Genomic DNA, 23,446 nt, shown 5'->3' on the forward strand with positions numbered 1-23,446 from the left:
CCTAAACAACTAAAAAATGTGGGCACTAGTGATTACTAAGACTCCAGAGATTTTGGTAGAAAATGGGTTGTTCTCAGGTATTTGATTAAAAATCTATTCCCACCTGGGTCAGTGCATTTCATGTGCTGCACTGATTCAGTTTCACACGCACAGGGGCTGTTTCAAGAAGCTAGGCGCTGTGGGAGAAAGAAAACAATAGCCACTGAGATGGTGTATTCAGGACACAAAGAGGCTATGAAAGTGCCAGATGGATGAGAAGCACTTTCTCTGAGCAACACTGCCAGGGGTGTCCAACCTGCGGGCCACATGTGGCCCAGGATGGCTATGAATGTGGTCCAACACAAAATTGTAAATTTACTTAAAACATGAGAGAACAGGCTGACAGTGACCAGAGGGGAGAAAGGAGGGGATTTCAGGGGAATTTCAGGAGAGAATGGGAAGGGTTTACAGGAACAAATATAAAGGACACATGGACAAAAACTAGGGGTGATGGAAATGGGAGGGAAGTGGGCAGATGGGTGGGTGGGCTGGGATGGGAGTAAAGGACAGAAAACTGTACTTGAACAACTATTAAAATAAAATTTAAAAAAATATTGGGAAAAAAACATTATGAGATTGTTTTGTGATCACATGTTGCAATGTTTTTAATGTGTGGCTCAAGACAACTCTCCCAGTGTGGGCCAGAGACGCCAAAAGGTTGGACACCCCTGCTCGACGCTGGTGACCGTAGGAAGCAGGGTCTTCACCCAGGCACACACTTCTCCCACACCTCACTCAGAAGCAAACTAACTTTATAAAGGTGTGATTCTCTTGCTTTTTAGTTCGACAAACTGCATTCTTAAACTGTACACTATTTCTTCTGGTATTTGGATGAACTTTTAAGTAGACACGGAAAGTAAACAATCATTCAACTACAGTTTGCTTTTTAGGTGACACTTGGAAAGAGTCAGCTGATAGGAGAGTCTTTTTTGATGTGTATGTTGCTTTTGAAATAGAGTACAGGCAGGTAGTCTATCTTCTCTTTTCCTCATAACTCCATACAGAACTCTGCACACAGAAAGGATCAATCTATCATTCTGATGAACAAATCCAACCTTTTGTGCCAAAAAGGCACAATCATCTTTAAAATGTGAGGTCAGCTCAAGTATCTTCTGCATCTTAGTTGACACCACTCACTGATACCCTAGTTTTAGAAAGGCAGACGCATCGGGGTGCCATGCCAGCAATCTGCAGGAAGGCCAGCCTGCGACAGACAAATGGCAGGAGCCCGTGATCATGGAAGCACCAGGGCTGCCGTCGCCATGATTCATGCGGCTTCCCCAATATCACAAAATGAACGGCTGCCGGTCTGGCTCACGCTGTCTCAGAGGGTAAGTGGTTACCAAGGGGCCCGCAGGAATGCATGAATACAGAATGCAAGCCATGTCTCAGAAACAGGTAAGACAGTCTAATGAAAGAGAAATCTTCATTTATTGCAGAAAAATACTGTATTTTATGGGTTCTGAGCACTTGTCAAGGGAAAGTCAAGAGGTGACTTTAAATAGAGGTGGGGAGGATTAAAGTGTAAAGCTGGTGTCTATTTTTTTTAAGTGTTTCGTAATGATTTAAAAAAAATCAGGGCACGAACCCCATCCAGTCTTGACAGTGTGTGGCTCAAGGGAGAAGAGCACAAAGCATGATGGGCCTCCTTTCTCAAGGAAGGGCACCAAGTCATCTAGGGTGAGCTCACTTTATACTTAAGATATAATCTCTTATAGAAAATTTAAAACAATAACTTGAGACTTGGCAGTTTTATCATCTAAACTATTGGGCTAAGCTTCAAGCCACTAATCCCTTGAGGAAAAGCACAGCCAGGAGAGAGCTAAAACCAGTTTAAGAATGGATATAGTCATTTTATTACAAATGGCTACTTCAGAACCATTTGATCTGACTTGGACTTTTTAAAGGCAAGATTAGACATTACAAATTTTGGACACACTTGGAAAACAACTTGCCAATCTATCTTGTGAAAAGAGATTCCTCTGAAAATTCATCATCTTTGTAAAAAACCACCCATGTTTTGGCTATCACTAAAAGCCAAGCAGAAATCTCCTGTTATCAAGGGTAAGTGGGAAATTATTGCTTATTATATAGTATTACAGCCCACAGAAACTGTAACTGCTCATTACAGAATGAACATCACACTTATCATCAGAGAGGGCAGGGAAAAAGCACTGGCATGGGCCTGCAACAAAACATGCTCAGTTTGCTAAGGCTGCTACAGCGGAGGCTATTGTTTCCAGTACAAAAGTAACAAAGAAGTGGATTGGCTGAGTGAGCAGGCTGCAATCCTGCGGTCTCTGGAAAGATCTGCGCTCAAAGGCACACTTGAACTTCCCTCCAGGGGGCTGAAGGGAGAAGGAGTGATCTTTCCATACCTACCTCAGCTGAGCCCGCTCCCTTCTGCACAGTATGTGCTTCCAGGCACAGCAGGCTGCTTGCTCCCATGAATATTGTCCCTACTCATTCCCTCTGGGAAGATATGGTCCATCTAGGTGTGTCAGAATCCACAGATGCTTCTATTTAGAGTTGGATCAAGGTCTCCCAGTTCCTGTTGGCCCTGAGCTGCAGGGAAAGCTTTACTGATGAGCCCAGGAGAGAAGGGAAGTGCCCAGCACAGGGCCCGGCCTAGGACAGTGCCTCAAGATATGTCTGCTAAGTTAATGGACAGGTAACACATTTTTGAGTTAACATGGTTCTGTGCCCCACACATCAGGGCAATGACTAGTTGAATACTAGTCTTAGTTAAGGAAGTAACAAAAGGAGAAAATAGTGCTCATCCCCAAATATGAAAGGCGTAGAAGACAGTGTGTGCCCCGTGTTTCCTTCACATCTCAGAAATTTATAACATTAATTAATATTTATGTAAGAATGCAATATTAATGCAATGAGAAGGTATAAATTTGATGATCAGATTAGAAATCCAAAAATGAATGCATTCATAATTGTAGATCACAGTACATGCCACGTCTTACTAAAAACTTGCTTACTACTAAATGTTATTGCAGAGGCTCTCTGTCCTCACAGGGCGATACAGCCGCATCTCTGTGCGTCTGAGGCTGTTATTAGTCTACCTGAGGCACCTACAAACAGGCAGAAGCAATGATATGAGGGGCTCAAAGGCGCTGTGAGAACAAGAACTTTGGAATCATATCTTCTTGTTAGTTTAAACCTGTGATCTCCACATTCGATTAGCTGAGGTTCCAATTTTTATTTTAATTAGGAGAAATGAATTCAGAAGCTTCAGAAATGTAAAACAAGCAAATAAGCATCCATGAGCCCCTCCTTCCCCCATCCCAAGCATGCCCTAGAGAAAGGACTATACATTTCAAAGCTCCAGCAGTCAGAATTTCTATTAAGCCTATATATCCACTGCCAAATTCTACAGAGAATTCAGCAACTCCCTAGAGAATTAGGAAGGAAAAAAGAACAATATACACAAGTTACTTTCATTTAAGAGCAGCTGTACCAACACTGCTTCCCTCCTTTGCCTGAGCATCATTCCCGCTTAAGAAATTTACACTTGAAGGCTCAGAGAGGCAGGCGATGAGGAAGCAAGGAATATCACCCAGTCTTTGTCACTAGAGGAAAATCACGAGCTCTCTGGGACAAGTTTAATGTACTTAAAGGAATTCTCTGAAGGTAGAAGGATGGACATAATGACTGCTCAGCACCCCTTCCAGGTCAAGACTGCTAAGCCACATTACTTAGAGTACAAACTCGCTTCTGCTCAGTTAAGGTTTGTTACACGGCTCCATTTTGTTATATAAATTTGAATAAAGAGGTGAAAAGTGTATGAGCAGAAAACAATTGCTAATTCCCTCTAAAGCAGCTGGTTAATGTGTGCAATTCCAGATGATCACCAGCCCGAAACTACACTTTAAAACTTTGTAAGAAATGTTTATTACTGATACTCAGGACATAATTTATAATACCATGGTGAAATTCACTTACACTCCATTTCAAGGGATCGTGAAAAGAAAATGTCAACTGTGGGGGAAAATATGCTTTATGGATATTGGCTTAAACAGAAAGAAAAAACACACACACAAGTCTTATTTTGACAGAAGGGAACAACCTGATGAACGGAGTAATGAATTCTTTTTTTAAGTAGGTAATAGGAAGGAAAAGGGAAGCAAAGCAGAGGCTGATATACTCTGTAACTTGGATAGTGAAGTCCTAGGCAATCTGGTCTTGACCACTGGTATAGAGACTATACTTTAAAAACTGGTTTTAAAATATGAATTATGATACAGCTAAGAGGCTGGACACCCTAATATTCCATGGAGCAAGTAGTAGTGACAGCAAGGTAGGAAATCATCTGAAGTGCCATATATTTATATTTATAATCTATGGTCTTCATCATAACTTCTGGGAGGTGAGTCTATTTCTGATTTGTTCCTCTATGTGATTTTAAAATCTGAAGCTCATAGGTTTCTGCGGTTGGTGAATCATCAGTTTTCCCAGCTACGGTGGAGGCCAGTAGTAGGTGGCTAGGCTGAAAAACGCATCTTTTCAGAAGAACTTCCCCAACTTCAATCATGTCTATATTCTGATCATGTCTATATTCTTACAGCACCTATATGTCTGTATTTTTTTTTTTACTATGGTCTTATAGGTCATGCAAAATTCTGGGAGACTCAGAATCAGGACATCTGGGTTCTAACCTGGACCATTCCACCAGAGGGGAACTTGGGAAAGGCACTTGTGGTTTCTGCCTCAGATTCTCATCCATTGAGAGAGAGGCTTGGACTGTGATTTCCAAGGTACTCTCAATTACAACACTCTATGATTATAGGACCCTGTTTTGTATTTTGTACTCTGTGCGTGTCTGAGATGGTTCCCAAATGTCTGGAATGTGTATAACCTGTAAGTTCCTTCAGAGGGGAAATGTCTTCCTTTCTCCTAGGTATTCTCCCTTATAATGTAGCCTGTACCTAGGTCACTTAATAAATATTAGACTGAAGCAAAGTTGGTTGGGCTATGCATTTGATTACAGCTGGACTTGCTAGAGGTTGCTAGGAAAATTTGACCCTATACGTTTTTCTTTAAAGATTTATTTATTTTTAGAGGGGAAGGGCAGGAAAAAGAGAGAGAAAGAAGCATCAGTGTGTGGTTGCCTTTCACATGCCCCCACCGGGGACGCGGCCAGCAACCCAGGCATGTGCCCTAAGTGGGAATAGAACTGGCAACCCTTTGATTTAGAGGCCAGCACTCAGTCAACTAAGCCACACCAGCCAGGGCGTCCCTATACTTTCACAGGGGTTACTGCACCTTTAAAAATGGTTAGATTTTTTAAAAAGCAGACGTCCTCCCAGCCTAGCCTTATTTCTCCATTCTCTGACACAGACCCAAGAAAAAGTGAATGTTATCAAGTTATATGCAAACAAATTAGGATGAACATTCTGCTAATAGGGCAGTTATTTGTGTTTGGGAGAAGAAAAATTAAGGAAGAATGCTCTGAGCATTTTTGGCTGGGTTTTGAAAGGAACAGAGGATGGGCAGAGACCTGAAGATCAGCAGGTGGAGATAAAGATAATTAGCTATCTAAAGCATGGACTCACTTGGCAATAGTAATTGGGCCAGACTGAAAGGAAAGTTGGATATCTGTAAGGAGAGAATTAAAGAGATAAAGGTTAGAAAGTTTGGTGAGAGTCAGAGAGACATGGTAATTATAAATATGAAATCTGGACATGAGATCTGACAGTGGCACAGAATATTGAAAACAAGATATTTGGGAAAAGCTGATCATGTAGAGTAGAGACAGCAGATGACCAAGGCAGGGATCAGAGGCTTTTCTCAGTAGACCACTGGCATGCTACAGAGGGGAGTGAGGATAAGCCAGGCCAGTCTAGCAATGTGTTCCAGACACCAGGACAGCCACAGATGCAAAGAGTATAGATTCCAGGAAATCCATTAGAGGTTCCTGTGGTACTGTGGGAGGGACATGTAAGATCTGAATTCAGGTGGACCAATGGGACTAAGCACAAAGGAAGAAAAGGTGTAAAAGAGAAGTTAGGATACCTGACTGGCTGTGGAGGGGAAGGAAGAGTCAGAGCAGTAAGAGATGCCCAGAGAGGGGTTACCACCAATGCAAGCAGGGACATCAAAGAGGAGGAGCTGCTTTATGGAGAAAGACAACAATGAGGTTAGTTTTAGAGAAGCTGGGTTTGAGAAGCCATTTCAGAAGGGGCCAACCTTTAATGGAAGACATGAATGGATGAGATAGCTGAAGCCACAAGAATAAATCAGAGAGTCAAGGAAGAGTGACGTTTCAGCTCTGAAAATGAATTCTATGTGCATGCTGGATCCCTAAATTCATAAGAACAATTTTTTTCTTTTTGTTTTTTAACCTAGGAAGAAACAGGAGGCATTAACATTCTGGGACACAGCTGAGTCTGCATTAATCACAGCATGATTACCAGGACAGTGCTTCTCATTAGGACTGAGAGGTAAACTGAGGCAGACCACTTTAAGAATATATGATCAAAACTACACTGACTTTCCTAATAGGCTTTACTCTCCTCTTTCACAGATGAGAATGATGAGAATTCATTTTTAAAAATGTATTTTTACGATGACTGTTATTCTGGTGTTTCAGTTTGCTTGTGTACATTAGGTTTCTCTGACTCCTACTAGAGGCCCATTGAGGGGCAGTCTGCATTGCTGTATGGGCAGTGCCTATTTCAGGAAAGGGGCTGACCATGGCTTACTCACGGTAAGGCGCACCTCCAAGCACCTCTCTGGTCCACGCTGAGGCTGGGCCCTCTGCATCCATCCTGAAACTGTGTGAGGGACCCAGAGCTCCAGGATGCCACAGTGGGGTCTGTTCTGTTGGACAGACCCTACCCTGCTTGAGAGGTTCACAAAATGCCTTGGCATGTGGTTTAGAGTTCCTCTCCAGAGATTAAGGCCAGATTTTTTTTTAAACCTTTCACTCTGAAATCCAGAGAAGCAATTGAAACATATTAGCCTGGCAAACTTGGGATTTTAAATCAAATCAATTTCCGAATGAAAGGGGCACAGCTGGCAAACAGTTTTTAAAGCACTTGGCCTCTCCATAAAGAAAAACTTAACTCTAAGAGTGGTTAAAAATAAAGGTAATGGACTTCCAGTCAGTAACCAATCTCAAGTGATAGTTACTGGGGTTTCCAAGTCATTAACTTGAGGGGCAAGGATAGATGTGGAGAACAGAGAAAACTGAACCTTTGACAATGATTGAATCTGTGGAATAAGGCTGTAAATAAATCAAGGATGACAGACCAATAATGGATTAATAAAGAGAAGTGGGGAAGGCACATTCCTAGTATATAAGGATGAAATTATCAGGGGCAATGAGCAACTCTTATTCTCCTACACAAACTCTGCCTTGCTCTACGTGACAGCATCTGAGCAGGGATGGACAAACCTCCTGACGGAGCCCTGTGATGACAGCAGCTCCAGAGAGCAGCAGGACAAATGAAGCCAACATGCGCACATGCCTGGCGACAGGGCGGTAGCACTCGTTCACTTAGACAATGCAAGCGTTAGGTCCTTGCTAGGTTATCATGGATAAGTGTGGGTAAAAGAGACCAAATCCCTGCTCTCACTGAGCCTACAGTCTAGTGGGGAGAAAAATAGTCACACAATAACCACACTAAGGAAAGGGTCATTGCAAACACTGATGGAAGTTGTGAAGGGAAGTAGCTCAGTTCAGTGAGAATGGATAACAAAGTAATCTGATTGAGATGGGTAGTCAGAGCAGATTCTCCTGAGAAACTAGCCCTTGAGCTAGTTTCTCCCAAAGAATAACAGAGGTTAAACAGACAAATGGCAGAGTGCAGGGCTCCAGACAGAGGCCACCGTGCATGCAAAAGCTCTGTGGGAGGGTGCGGGAGGGTGCGGCACAGTGCATGGAGAGAGGTGAGAGGAAGCCAGGCGGAGGTGAACAGGGAGAGTGATGCAGGAAGGGAAGGAGAGGCAGGACGGGGCCAGACTGTGCAGGCACTCCAGGCCAGGTAAAGAATACTGGTTTTCACCTAGAGAACCATTAGTGAGGAGCCAGCGAAGGGTTCTAAGCAGTACCATATCAGAGCTGTGCTTCAAAAATGCTACCCTGGCTACAGTAAGTAAACTTGAAGAGGGTATGGAGAGAATGTGAGGTAGCAGTTAACAGAGTGGAACAGAGAAGGGAGATGATGGCAGCTGGACTAGTGTGGTCTTGACTTTTGTCATTATGAATGTAACATTAATATGAAAGTTTTTCCATAATAAAAGAAAAATCTTCTGACCATGTACATTTTAATGTGCTCACACAGCTCACTGAGAAAGTTTTACTGAGGCATGCTTCATTTTATGTATGACAGGCTTAGAAAAAGTTATCCTCACAGGGTGATGTGGCTCCTGGATTAAGCAAGGCAGAGAGAAGGAGCTCTCAGCTTCTCCCTCCTGATCATTCGCTAGCTGAGGGAACTTCATTTCCTTCCAGCTCCTTCATCTGTCAGATGTTCTGGTGGGAGGAACCTCTCCACTGGTGGTTGACAGAACCTGCTGATAGCTGACTTTACAGCTCAGTTCACATACTTAGCATCAAAATCTACTTTCCACATGGCTTCCAATATATGGGTAAATTTTTGCATAAGACTTTCTGCAATATAGAAGATAAGCCCCTTGTCTAGATGCACAGGTATGAGTGACTGACTCCCTAGTGATGTTTTCTACAGCAAAATATTCATCTATTCCTGGTACTTCATTACCCCATAAGCAACAGTTTGATTAACAGGCGTCTCCAAGTCTGGTCTAACAGACAGATGCCTTCTGCAGGACAGGCTTTGATAGCCCACCATTAACACAGGGGTCTGCCTAGTGTCGGACTTGTCCTGTGTGTGTGTGTGTGTGTGTGTGTGTGTGTGTGTATGAGAGAGATATAAATTTGGTTATTTTGCATTTTCATTTTTTGCCAAACTCTTACAGGTACATGTTCTTTTATCATTCAAGCTCTAAAATTTTTGAAAAAATTAACACCAATGTTTGCCCTTTGAAAATAAAACATAGGAAAGAACATGACTGGCTTTTTTCATTTCTGTCAGACGCTATGTAGAAAAATGGAATTAAGTATGAGAAGAGAAAAAAATCTCCCCAAGCATTTTAAAAGTGGCAATTACACAACCAGAGCCCATTAATTGGCTGGCACTCCAAGAAAGAACAAGCAAGTGCACTTCTCCAGCCTCACAGGGAGGAGAGCGGCCCGTCTGCTACCACGGCAGAGGCCTGTGAGAGGCAGTCATATTTCAGTGCAGGGCTATGTGACAGTCAAGAGCTACAATCTCATCCTGGAAATGAAAACTTGGCACTAAATATGAACTTCTCATCAGCAGTCTCACTGGTGAAGACATTTCCTCCTTTAAAACCCACTTTCGTTTTATTGCATCACAGTAGTGACCCCAAGCCAGAGGGGTCACTACTACACACAACCCCCAGGTCACATGTTCAGCAGTGACCTCCTGGAACCAACCCGAGACTTTTGTTAAATGTTAGGCTAAGAAACAACACTGGAAGAAGGAAAGCTTTTTCAACTTTATCGCTAACATCATGAAAAAAGATGCAGAAAATCACAGGCAAGGTAAATAGTTTAGATTTAAATGTGCTGTTTTTCAATCCTGCTACACTTTGGAACAGTTTACTAAGGCTGTAAATCTCCACCTTTAATTTATCTCATCACCCTCAACTGAGACACTTAGAGAAAGAAACACAGCCCCTCGTTCTAAGATTCCTAGTAAACAGCGATTAGAACCAGCTACAAAAACAGACCCCTGAGCAGAATGTTGACCTTCCCCAGGACTAAAGGACAGTATATCAGTGAGGGGGACACACTGCTTCTTAGATAGGAGTGTCGTCATGCTGAAGACCAGGGAGCAAACAAGCTGACCGCACAGAGGCCTTTCCAGGTGACGCAGAGACAGTCCAACTGCTCCTCAGGTAGAGTGTAGCAAATGTCTAAAGTTAGGCTGCTGTCTAAAGTCAGAAATCGCCTAAAGTTAGAAACTGTCTAAACTTAGAAATTGCCTGATCCAAGGTGATTCTCCAAGTTCTCAAGTAGGCCAGGCTCCTTTGAAAGGGAAACCCACGTGGAAATGGACTGCTAAGGTCGAGCAGAAGCGGTGCTCTCAGAGCACTGGGCTTCCAGAGGCCCACGGGGAGAGGCACGGGAGTCCTTTTCAGGGAAGCACAACCTGTGCTCGGTGTGAGTGGCTTCCAGGTTCTGAAAAGCTACTAGAATATCGCTATGGACGGCACTTACTTAATTTCTCTAATTAATTGCTGACTGTGAATAAACCATGCTACTCTGCCAGCATATGCTCCTCTGGCAAGGACAAATATCTATAAAACATCTGTGGCTGCAGTAAGACAAAACTCTCTTTCAAATAAAGTTTTCTTTTTGATTTTAAAAGAAATACATGTAAATTGTCAAAAACTATAGAAAACTAGATAAGTCCATAATCTCAATACACAAAGGCAGTCATTTTTAACATTTTACCATATTTCCTTCTGCCTGTTTTTTTCCATAATTTTATTTCCTACTTGTGATAATAGTTCTATAATTTTGTACCTTTGCTTTAGAAAATCTTATTATATAAGTATTTTCTTAAGTTATTAAAAACTCTTTACATCATTTTTAATGAACACTTAGGTTGAATACAAAGAAATCTGGATAGTATATCTATCAAGGAGATACACAGTTTGTGAGAAAATTAAACTAAAAGCTGGAAATACCAGGAAATTCTACTAACCTGACCACAGAATTCTCAAATGGAAATAAAAATTTCAGTATTATCCAATTCATTATATATAATCATTTATATTTGCCAAAATGTTTTCCAAGGTTAGGGTTAGGGCAGTTGATGGCTGAGATCATTAACACTTTGGCAGACAGAATTACTAGTCAATGGGACCATAACAAAGTGAAGAAACAGTTTAAAATGAACACAGATGAGGTCAGTATGCTAAGGAAACACACACTGGCAGGAAACAAGACAGCTACATAACATGGGAGAAGCGCAGCCAGGCACAAAGAAGGAAACGGAAAGGATTTGGGTCTAGGGAGTATCAACAGCCTGTGCAGCAGAGCTTTAGGAAATTCAAGTTCAAGATGGCCCACGCTGCAGGCACATTAACCTTTTTCCCTTCCTGGGAACTCAGTGAAGTGACATCAAAGAAAGACAAAGGGAATATAGTCATAAAGGTGTTGCAAACTGGAGGGAGGGATATTAGCAAGTCAAGGCTTTGGTGAATTTCTGGAAAAAGGTAGATGGATGAAATATTCATAAATCTGAGGGAAATTGAGCAGATTTCCATACTGAAGCAAAGTGGACAGATGAACCCACATACACCATATCATTGTGAATCCAAGGATAATGAGAAGATCCTAAAGGATTCTATTGGGAAAAATAAATTACTATAATGAATGAGAATCAGATTTATCAGATTTCTCATCAGCAATGTTAGATGCTAGATGGCAATAAATCCAAGCTTTCAAATTCTGAAGGAATTGAATTCTATACATAAACTATGTTTCAGGCATGCAAAATTCTGAAAATTTGCTTTTCACATACCCTTTCTGAAAAAAAAAAATCACCTATAGATTCACTGTATGTAATGCCCATGAGGGATCTCCTTAACAAAAACCTACAAAATTGCATTTGACTTCAGAGTCACCCAGCAGAGAGAATAGACAACAGCATGCCACTAGGGTAGCAGCAGGCATTTGACCTCAGGGGCAGTCCTTGTCATGGTCTACATAACTGTAGAGGAGTTATTCCTGCTGCCATGCAGGGGACAACTCAGGTGAGAGGGTACGAAACAGGGCAGGTGTGGGGCCACTTTGGCTTAGAAGCCTCATATTTTAAAAAAATCTATCATCTCGTGCAATAGCTCCATAAACACAGATCCTAGAATTTTCATGATGGACATGCCTAGTCACAAAAGTCAACTTACTCAGAAAATCCAAAGCTATGGCTTTCAAGTAAATATTTACAGTCCTCCCAGGACAGATGCATTCACTAATCACAGGTAATTTTTATCATAAACAATAGTGCCTAAAGTATGGCTGACATTCCACATCTATCACATTTCTAGGGGACAGATCTAAAAAGGCAACCACTGGGTCCCAGGTCAGTGTCTCCTGCAAAGGAAAAATGGGTTTTGTTATTAACCTTTCATCCACATTCTACAAAAGAAAATCCAAGAAACAGTGGAACCAACCCAGATACAAAAGAAAAAGAAATTTTAAGATCACAGCTATAGAGCTGGTCTAGGAAGCAGTCTGTTCAAAAATTAAATAGTGACCAGAGGCTTCTGAAACAAGGAAAAGAAAGCAACTAGGAACTCCAGAAAAACAAAGAGCTGGAGATAAAGCTTTTTATTTATTATTTGTGGAATAATTCTGAGCACTTGTAAGGAAATTGAATTTCTACTTGATCTGAACACAGTGTAATTCTTCCAAGAGGGGTATAATTCCAGCGACACTGAATATTTCCCTCACTACAGATCTGTAGTGAACAATGTTTATGTAGTCATGTTACTATATTGAGTTCTCAGTAGCTTTTCCTTTTTAGGAGCAATTTATACTTAACACATAGAAGATGTAACTATAAGTTACAGAACAGAAAAATAAGTATCATAAATATTTATAATGTCAATGTGGTGGGACAGCTCACAGAAGATGGGGACAGACAGAGAAATGAAGGGATAGTAATTTCTTTATTAACATAGAAGGCATTCAAGAAATACTGTCCATACTTGATGTATCAAAAAACAGAGATTTAAGTATATTGTTTAACTTTAACAGGTAAGTAATAGCAGAACAAAACAAAACAAAAACTACACTAACAAAGATAAGGAGTGCTGCCCTGGATGGGTAGTTCCTTTGGTTAGAGCGTCATCCCAATGTGCCTAGGTTGTGAGTCTGCTTCCCAGTCAGGGCACATATGAGAATCAACCAATGAGTGCATAAATAAGTAGTTCCTTCTGAGGAGTGGAACAGAAGATGGGAAGGTAAAATTTTACTTTTCACTTATATGATTTCTATTGTCTAAATTAATTTTCCATGTGCATGCTTTGCACTAATAATAAAAAGACTGATGTCTGTATCTTACTGTACTAATACAGACTTAGGATTCGACAATTTAGAAACAGTGCAGAAAATGAATAAACAAATTGGAAAGTAAAGTTTTTGAAATAAGGCGAAAGGGTACAGGATTAGATTGTGTATAAAAATCGGAGGTAAAATGTAATTTTATAAAGTCAGTCAATACACTTGAGACAACATGGATAAACCTTGAGGGCATTATACTAAGTGAAATAAGTCAGAAAGAAAAAACAAATACCAAATGATCTTACTTATATGTGGAATCTAAACAAACAAACATGAACTCAAAGAAACAGAAAAGATCAGTGGTTGCCAGGGGCAATGAGATAGGGGTAAGGAAGTGGATGAAAGTGGTCAAGGGGTACAAACCTCCAGTTATGAGAGAAGTCATGGGGATGTGATGTTCAGCATCATGATTACAATGACAATACTAAATATTATTTGAGAGTGCTGAGATGGATATGTTAGCTAAACTCATTGTGGTAATCATTTTTAATATATACACATATCAAATCATTATACTGTATATCCTGAACTTATACAGCATTGTATATTAATTATATCTCAATAGTGCTGGGAAAAAACAAAATCATTCAATATAAAAACAGAGTTCTCTATAACAGAAAATGAACCTTTATTCTAAAAGCAAAGAACTTAAGGTACTAACTAATACAGGAAAACACACACACTCCAACCCCCAAAGAGCAGAGGGACTCACAGGGAAACACTGGAGCATCTCATTCCCTAGGTATTTTTCAGAGGACTGTAACAATCTGCCCTCATGTTATTTCTTGACTACCAGGGGGCAGAGCTGTGATCTATAAAGATCCTATAGAATTTCATTTGTAACATGACTCACATTCCTTATTTCAACTAAAAGCAAGCTATAATACTTGACGCTAATAGACCCCTTCAGAGTATACAAGTTAAAAAGGAAAGGCTTCCTTTCCTAAAATCAAATCTGCATATCTTCTATTATAATTCTTAAGACTTAACACAAAAATGGAAGCCACAGTAGACTGAGGTTATGCCTATAAACCTAAAATCACAACATTTGGTTCCAATGATTCCTGGAAGGCTGACAGGCACCTGACTGCTTGCTACTACCCTTGTTCTTCTCATATATTATTTATTTATTAACTTATAAAACACTGCTGTAGCATCTAAGTGCTAACATACAAAGTTAAAAACATGTAAATTATTTACATCCATCAACTAATGGAAACAGAAAAGAAAAAAGAAAAAACAAAGATGTCGATAACTTAATACAAACCTACTAGGAAAGTGTCTAATGAATGGATGGATTTTTGAATCAAGAAAAAACATTTCAGTAAATATAAAATAGTTATAGATGTACGTAATCAGTAGTTAGTCAGCCAATTCTTATTTTAAAAAAACCATACCGTAGAACACCTTCAACAGGGGAACATAAAAGAAAGAGGTAAGGAATCCAATTTGTAATACATGAAATGACGAGAGGGGTGATGGTGACCGGTGAGATGTGTAAAAGACGGCAAGCGCTGAGGAAGCAGAGGATCTGGCCTGCGAGCTGTACAGCCAGTAAGTAGTGACTCTGGACAGATGAATGGACTGCTGCTCGTGGCCTTGAAGGCCTTCCTCTTGTATAAAAAGAGTTCTGGGAGCTTGAAAACAAATTAATCCCTTTATTTACTAGTTTTTATCCTCTATCTTGGTTTAGTTTTTTTTTTCTTTTTTTACTAATGCTAGGAGGCAATGCAGTACAGTAGAAAGAGGCTTTCATTTTCTACTTTTAAAATGGAGACAATATCCCACAAGGTGTTTTGTATTCAGGACAAAATAAGATAAAATATGTAAAGTACTGGGATACTAATTATTACATAATTGTTAATTTCCTTATGCTATGTCAGAGATGGCTACGAGATTTGTGCCCCAATGAGAAGTCACTGCCCAGCCAGGAACTGACCATATTTCCCAGTCCTACTAGTGTGACTGTGGCAACTGACAAGTTCTCTCTGGGGTAATGCAAGTGAAAGGGGTATTTGCAAAGCCCAGGCCCAGGCCCAGGCTGTTCAGAACCAACCAGATATACCTTCCCTCTGTTCTTTCCCTATCTGCCAGTTAGGCGCAGGTGATGCTGACAAGGCCCTAGGTGATGGCAGAACCACAGGAAGGATGATGCCTGGGTTCCTCCATCACCTGTGGAGAAGAGCCACATGACAACTAGGAATGCCCATACTGACTGTTACATGACTGAGAAATAAACTATTGTGTTAAACCACGGAAATGTTGAAGCCACTATTTGTTACAGTAGCAAGTATTACCCTAACCAATATAAGCATGCTACATGATAACACTATGATAATGGTGAGGGTGTCAGACATTGCATCAAACTAGCCATCGTTAATGCAATTATAAAATCTTGGCCAAATAGTACATGAAAAGATGTTCAACATCATTAGCCATCAAGAAAATACAAATCCAAACCATAGTAAGATGCTACTTCATTCCCACTAGGATGGCTATGAACAAAAAGACAATGACAAGTACTGGCAAGAATATGGAGAAACTGGAATCCTCATACATTGCTGGTGGGAATGCAAAATAGTGTAGCAGTTGTGGAAAAGTTCAGCAGTTCCTAAAAAACTTAAACATAGTTACCATATCACCCATCAATTCTACACTCCAATTCTAGGTATATACCCAAGAGAACTGAAAGCAGATGTTCACACAAAAACTTGTAGAGGAATGTTCAAAGCAGCACATTAGCTTAAAAGCGAAATAGTTCACATGTTCATCAACTGATAAATGGACAAACAAAATTTGATATATACATATATATTTTTTCATATGATGAAATATTATTCAGTTATTAAAAGGAATGAACTGCTGACACATGTTGTAACATAAATGAACCTGGAAAACATACTATGTGAAAGAAGCTGGGAACAAAAGATCACTTACTATGATTCCATATATATGAAAGATCCAGAATATACAAATCCATAGAAACAGAAAGTAGACTGTTGGAGGCTGAGGGAGCTGGAGGGAGATGGGGAGACTGCTGATGGGTAGGTTTCTTTTGGGGGTGATGAAAATGTTTTACAACATTATGTGGTAGTGATTACATGGAGAATATACTAAAAACCACAGAACTGTATGGTTTAAAATGGTGAAATTTATGGCATGTGAATCGTTATCTCAATTTTTAAAAAGCTCAGCTGTTTGCTTTATCTTGCCTTTCAGAGGATCTGGCTCCACACTGAAAAGTGCTGTGCTCTTCTCGGGTAATGGCTGGGAAAGAGTATGAGGGAACCCTGCAGGTCTAATTTTGATCTAAGTACTAGCTACACAGGTATATACACATGTTCACATTCATTCTAGGCATGCCTCTAGGGTCAGAACTAGCAGAATCTTTTCTCCTGGCTTCCACCACAACCAGGTTAAGCTCAAACAGACCCAATACCCCATGTACAAAATGCCCCATTCGCCTATAAAAACCCAAGGTACAAGGTTTCCTTAGTTTCAATAACAGTGTAGCTAACACAGAGATAAGACAAACATTTAAAGCTACCCCTGAAAATGGTATAAGGGTGGAGAATAGGATCGAGTCCCAGAATAACTACTAAAGTGAGTATTGCATCAGCAAAATTCCCTAAGGAAGAAACAAGTCCTAAAGGGGTAGTGTGGGATGTGGGGAGAGGACACAGGACAGAATTGCAGATAGAAAATACTAATTTTTCCCTGCTTAGGTGTCTGCCATCTTCAAAAATCAAGTTCAAATCACAAAATAAGGAGAGTTTGTTTGGTCTTATAATGTAAATTCTCATCTAAGTACTTAATAGTCAAAACCGAAGTGATCATCAGAATGTTTTCGAATTCCAAATAAGATAAAATTTGGCGATTCTATCTATGACTCTTCCTTGGGACCTGAATGCACTGGAAAGACTGTGTTTAAATTGGAATAAATTCTTCAAAGGACATCACTTACTTGCAGGAGACTTTTGTTCTGTCAGCCACCATGGTCCATTGCTGCTGATTGGTGGAAACCTCAATGTAGTAGCTATAGCTTCGATCGTCACAGTCCCAAAGCAACAACCTGAACAAAGGGAAAACATAAGAATGCTGTGAAATGTTCTAACGGGCTGTTTCCTTAGGCTGCAGGCATGAAGGGATGTGCCTACTCTCTCCTTCCCCCTACCACCACCGCCTCCGCCCAACCATACTTTCAGGACAGGAGGGAGTATCAATACGCCCCAAACATAAGTTTGATGAGAGAAGGTGGAGTCCATCTGCAGCAGGAGGTTTGTCTCTTTAGGACTTTATTTCACAGGTCACCCAATCCCAGGCAGTCTCTGTCCCCCAAGTGGCAACACTCTTCTGACTAGATAGTTTATCAGGGAAAAGATGTCAGCAAATCCTCTTCCCAATTCCTTGGTCAGCTGCGCTGACCAAAGGTAATATCCTGAGACCACTGTTTATAGGGGAATCTGTGCTTTCTAATCAATTGGTAGTGTCGCAGTAACCTAATTATCATGTTCAGGTTCCTTGTCATTATTACCCAACTCTTTGTTTGTGGCGCTTTGGTAAGATTATCTGATTTGGACGTACAGGAAAATATACTCATTAGTAAAACTTTCTTATTATTTAAAAATTGCTTATCTGGTCCTGTTATTCTTATCCCCTGCCCCGCTTTTAGCCCAGATAAAAACCTAAGATACAGGATTCCACGTCCACAAAGCTCAAGAGACAACATGTATACATGGTGACCAGAATGAGAACAGTGGTTGCCTTACAGGGTGGCAATGACTGGGACGGGGTGTAAGGGAACTTTCTGGGACACTGGAAATGTGCTGATGGTGATCTGAGTGGTAGTTATATGAAAATATTCATCGAGCTATACTTTAAAAATCTGTACACTGTACGTGTGTTATTCCTCAATTTAAAAAATAGAATAAAAAAGAGCCTAAGTATTGCAATATGGGATCAGACTAGAGCCCGGCGTTCTGCCTGGCCTTACCACAGCGATGAGGACTCACTGTTTTCTGCCATCCCAGCCTCACTACTCCTTCCGACACAGTGCGCCTACTTTACTGTTTTATAGCTGGTCATGCGTGTTTGTTTCCTCCACCAACTAGAAAGCTAGTGAGTTCCCTGAAGGCAGTACCTATGTCTTACAGGTTTTTCTTTTTATTTATTTATTTTTAATTTTTTATTGAATTTATTGGGGTGACACTGGTTAATAAAATTATATAGGTTTCAAGTGTACAATTCTATAATGCGTCATATATATTATACTGTGTGTTCACCACCAAATGACAAGTCTCCTTCCATCACCATTTATCAACCCTTTTACTCTCTTTTACTTGCTCCCTCTTCCCCTCCCATATGGTTTGTCTGTGTCTGTGAGTTTGGTTTGTTTTTTTTGCTTAATCCCTTCACCTTTTCACCCAGCCTCCCAACCCTCCCTCACATCTGACAGCTGTCAGTCTGTTCTCTGTAGCTATGAGTCTTTTTCTATCTTTGCTAGTTTATTTTGTTCACTAGATTCCACATATCAGTGAAATCATATGGCACTTGTCTTTCTCTGACTAGCTTATTTCCCTTAGCATAAGGCTCTCCAAGTCCATCTATGCTGTTGTAAAAGATAAGATTTCCTCCTCCCACCTTTTTTTTTTTTTTTTTTTTTTTTGGCTGAGGAGTATTCCATGGTGTATTTTTATCTACTCATCTACTGATGGGCACTTGGTCAGGTTCCAAATCTTGCAATGAACATAGGGATGCATATATTCTTTCAAATTATGTTTTGGGTTATATCTCCAGAAATGAAATTGTTGGGTCATAAAATAGGTCCATTTTTAATTTTTTGAGGCAACTCCAGTTTTCAACAGTGGCTGAACCAACCTGCTTTCCCACCAACAGTGCACTAAGGTTCCCTTTTCTCCACATCCTCTCTGGCACTTATTGTTTGTTAACTTATTAATGATAGCCATTCTGACATTGTGGTTTTAATTTGCACTTCTCTGATCATTAGCAACATTGAGCATCTTTTCATACATCTACTGGCCATCTGTATGTTCTCTCTGGAGAAGTGTCTGTTCAGGTCCTTTGCCCATATTTTAATCAAATTGTTTTTTTGGTGTTGAGTTTTGTAAGTACTTCATAAATTTTATATATTAACCCATTATCAGATGTATTGGAGAATATGTCCTCCCATTCAGTAGGCTCTCTTTTCATTTTGATGATTCCTTTGCTGTGCCAAAATTAGCTTGCTGTAGTCCTTTCATTTTTTCTTTTGTTTCCCTTGCCCGAGGAGATATATCAGAAAAAATAATGCTATAAGAAAGGTCCCATATTTTACTGCCAACGTTTTCTCCTAAGATTTTTATGGTTTTAAGTCTAATGTTTGAGTCTTTAATCCATTTTGAGTTTATTCTTATGTATGGTGTATGAAGGTGGCCTATTTACTTTTTTGCATGTATCTGTCCAATTTTCCCAGCACTACTTATTGAACAGACTGTCTTTACCACATTTGTGTTCTTGCCTCCTTTGTCAAATATTAATTGACTATAAAGGTGTGGGTTTATTTTCAGCCTCTCTACGCTGTTCCATTAATCTATATGTTTGTTTTTATGCCAGTACCATGCTGTTTTTAAAAGATTTAATTTCTTTTTAGAGAAAGAGGGGAAGGAAGGAAATAAATGGGGTGGGGAGATATAGCAGTGTTAAGAGAGAAACACTGATTGGTTGCCTATTGTATGCACCCCAACAGGGGAGGAACCCACAACCCATGCATGTGCCCTGATCAGGAATCAAACTAGTGACTTTTTGCTTTGTGGGACAATAAGCAAACAACCGAGCCACACTGGTCAGGACAGTATTATGCTGTTTTGATTACTAGGGCCTTGTAATATAGTTTGATATCAGGTAGCATGTTTTCTCCAACTTTGTTCTTTCTCAGGATTGCTATGGATATTCAAGGTCTATTGTGGTTCTATATACATTTTTGGAATATTTGTTCTAGTTCTGTGAAATACTCCATTTGGTATCTTGGTAGGAATTACATTAAATCTACAGATTGCTTTGGGTACTATGAGCTTTTTAAAATATATATATATCTTGCTAATTCTTTTTTTTCAAGTATAGTTATCTTCATTTTTCTCCCACTACTCCCCACCCACCCCAGTCATCCCCACCTCCTACCCTTGATCATACCCCCCCCCCCCCCCCCGCTTTGGCTTTGTCTATGTGTCCTTTATACATTTTCTTTAACAATCCTTCTCCCCCCCCCCCGACCATTGTCCTCTCCCACCTCCCCTATGATTACTGTCAGTTTGTTCTTTATTTCAGTGTTCTGGTTATATTTTGTTTGCTTGTTTTGTTGATTAGATTCCACTTATAGGTGAGACCATATGGTATTTGTCTTTCACCGCCTGGCTTGTTTCACTTAGCATAATGCTCTCCAGTTCCATCCATGCTGTCACAAAGGGTAGGAGCTTCTTCTTTCTTTCTGTGTAGTATTCCATTGTGTAAATGTACCACCAATTTTTGATCCACTCATTTACTGATGGGCACTTAAATTGCTTCCAATACTTGGCTATTGTAAATTGTATTGCTGTGAACATTGGGGTGCATAGGTTCTTTTGAATTGGTGTTTCAGGATTCTTAGGGTATAATCCCAGCAGTGGAATTGCCAGGTCAAAAGGCAGTTCCATTTTTAGTTTTCTGAGGAAATTCCATACTGTTTCCCACAGTGGCTGCACCAGTCTGCATTCCCACCAACAGCGCACTAGGGTTCCCTTTTCTCTACAACCTCTCCAACACTTGTTGTTTGCTGATTTGTTTATGATGGCCATTCTGACTGGTGTGAAGTGGTATCTCATTGTGGTTTTAATTTGCATCTCTCTGATGGCTAGTGATGCTGGACATCCTTTCATATGTCTCTGGGCCCTCTGTATGTCCTCCTTGGAGCAGTGTCTGTTCAAGTCTTTTGCCCATTTTTTAATTGGGTTGTTTGTCTTCCTGAAGTGGAGTTGTGTGAGTTTTTATATATTTTGGAGATCAAGGTATCCATTGATCTGCAATGGATATAATATATCCATTATATATTTTGCAGATCTGAGGTATCATCTGCAAATATGTTTTCCCATATGGTTGGTTCCCTTTTCATTTTGCTGATGTTTTCTATGGCCATGCAGAAGCATTTTATTTTGGTGAAGTGCCATTTGTTTATTCTTTCCTTTATGTCCCTTGCTCTAGGGGACATATCAATGAAAATACTGCTGCTTGGAATATCTGAGATTTTCCTCCCTATGTCCTCCTCTAGGACATTTATGGTGTCATGACTTATATTTAAGTCTTTTACTCATCTTGAGTTTTTTGGTATATGGTGTAAGTTGGTAGTTGAGTTTCATTTTTTTTTTTTGCATGTAGCTGTCCAGATCTCCCAACACCATTTGTTGAAGAGGCTATCTTTACTCCATTTTATGTTTCTCTCCCCTTTGTCAAATATTAATTGACCATAGAGACTTGGGTTTACTTCTGGGCTCTCTATTCTGTTCTGCTGATCTATGTGTCTGTTCTCATGCCAATACCAGACTGTTTTGATTACTGTGGCCTTTTAATATAGTTTGATATCAGGTATTGTGATACCTCCTACTTTGTTTTGCTTTCTCAAAATTGCTGCCACTGTTCAGGGTCGTTTATGGTTCCATATATATTTTTGAAATGTTTGTTCTATATCTGTGAAATATGTCAATGGTATTTTAATAGGGATTGTATTGAATCTATAGGTAGTATGAACATTTTAATGATGTTAATTCTTCCTGTCCACGAGCATGGTATGTGCTTCCACGTATCTGTATCTTCTCCCATTTCTTTCTTTGGTGCCTTATAAATTTCCAAGTTCAGGTCTTTTACATTCTTGGTTAAATTTATTCTTAGGTATTTTATTACTTTTTAAAATTGTTCTATTGTATTTTTTCCATTACCATTTTAGTCCCCTTATACCCTCCTCACCCCCTCACAATCACCAAACTGTTGTCCATGTCCATGAGTCTGTTTTCTTTTTGCTTAATCCCTCCATCCTCTACTCTCCCCCCATCAGCAGTCATCCTGCTCTCTATCTATAAGTCTGTCTCTAATTTGCTTGTTAGTTGTTTGTTCTTTAGATTCCACATATGAGTGATTTCATATGGTATTTGTCTTTCTCTGACTGGCTTATTGCACTTAGCATAATGTTCTCCAGGTCCACCCATACTATTGCAAAGGATAAAATTTTTTTCTTTACGGCCAAGTAATATTCCATTGTGTAAATGTCCCATAGTAGTTTTATCCACTCATTCACTAATGGACATGGGCTGCTTCCATATCTTGGCAATTGTGAGTAACACTTCAGTGAACATAGTGGTGCTTATGCTCTTTCAAATTAGTGTTTTCGGTTCCTTCAGATATATTCCCAGAAGTGGGATAGCTGGGTTGAAAGGCAGATCCATTTTTAATTTTTGAAGGACCTCCATACTGTTTCCCACAGTGGCTGCACCAGTCTGCATTCTCAACAACAGTGCAAAAGGGTTCCCCTTTCTCCACATTCTTGCCAGCACTTGTTGTTTGTTGATTTACTGATGACAGCCATTCTGACAGGTGTAAGATGATATCTAATTGTGTGTGTGTTTTAAGATTTATTTATTTTTATACAGAGGGGAAGGGAGGGAGAAAAAGAAGGAGAGAAATGTCAATGTGTGGTTGCCTCTTGTGCACACCCCACTGGGGACCTGGCCCAGAACCCAGGCATGTTCCCTGACTGGGAAGCCAACTGGTAATCCTTTGGTTCTCAGGCCAGCTCATTTAGCCACACCAGCCAGGGTTCAATTGTGGTTTTAATTTTCATTTCTCTGATGATTAGTGATATTGAACATCTTTTTATATGTCTATTGGCCATCTGTATGTCTTCTTTGGAGAAGTGTCTATTCAGTCCCTTTTCCCATTTTCTAATTGAGTTATGCTTCTGGTGTTGAGTTTTGTAAGTTCTTTATGAATTTGAGATATTAACCCATTATCAGATATATGATCAAGAGACCCACTTCAAAGTGAAAGATATACACAGGCTAAAAGTAAAGGGACAGAAAAAGATACTTCATGCAAATGGAAATGAAAAACAGCTGGGGCAGCAATACTTATATCAGACAAAAGAGACTTTAAAACAAAGGCTATAGTAAGAGACAAAGAAGGACACTACATAATGATAAAAGGAAGAATCCAACAAGAGGATATAACCCTAATAAACATTTATGCACCCACCAT

General features: G+C 40.0%; 1 protein-coding gene across 2 annotated transcripts in view; it reads right to left on the bottom strand.

Annotated features, from left to right (window-relative positions):
• Positions 1-23,446, bottom strand: part of BTBD9 (BTB domain containing 9) — a 458,630-nt gene that overhangs the window by 58,076 nt on the left and 377,108 nt on the right. For both annotated transcript variants that reach the window (XM_028509172.2, XM_036024064.1), the window contains exon 9: positions 17,136-17,243. In XM_028509172.2, the coding sequence (XP_028364973.1) occupies positions 17,136-17,243 (108 nt within the window). The remainder of the gene's footprint in view (positions 1-17,135; positions 17,244-23,446) is intronic.

The sequence above is a fragment of the Phyllostomus discolor genome, chromosome 4, assembly GCF_004126475.2.
Source record: "Phyllostomus discolor isolate MPI-MPIP mPhyDis1 chromosome 4, mPhyDis1.pri.v3, whole genome shotgun sequence".
Lineage (NCBI taxonomy): Eukaryota > Metazoa > Chordata > Mammalia > Chiroptera > Phyllostomidae > Phyllostomus > Phyllostomus discolor.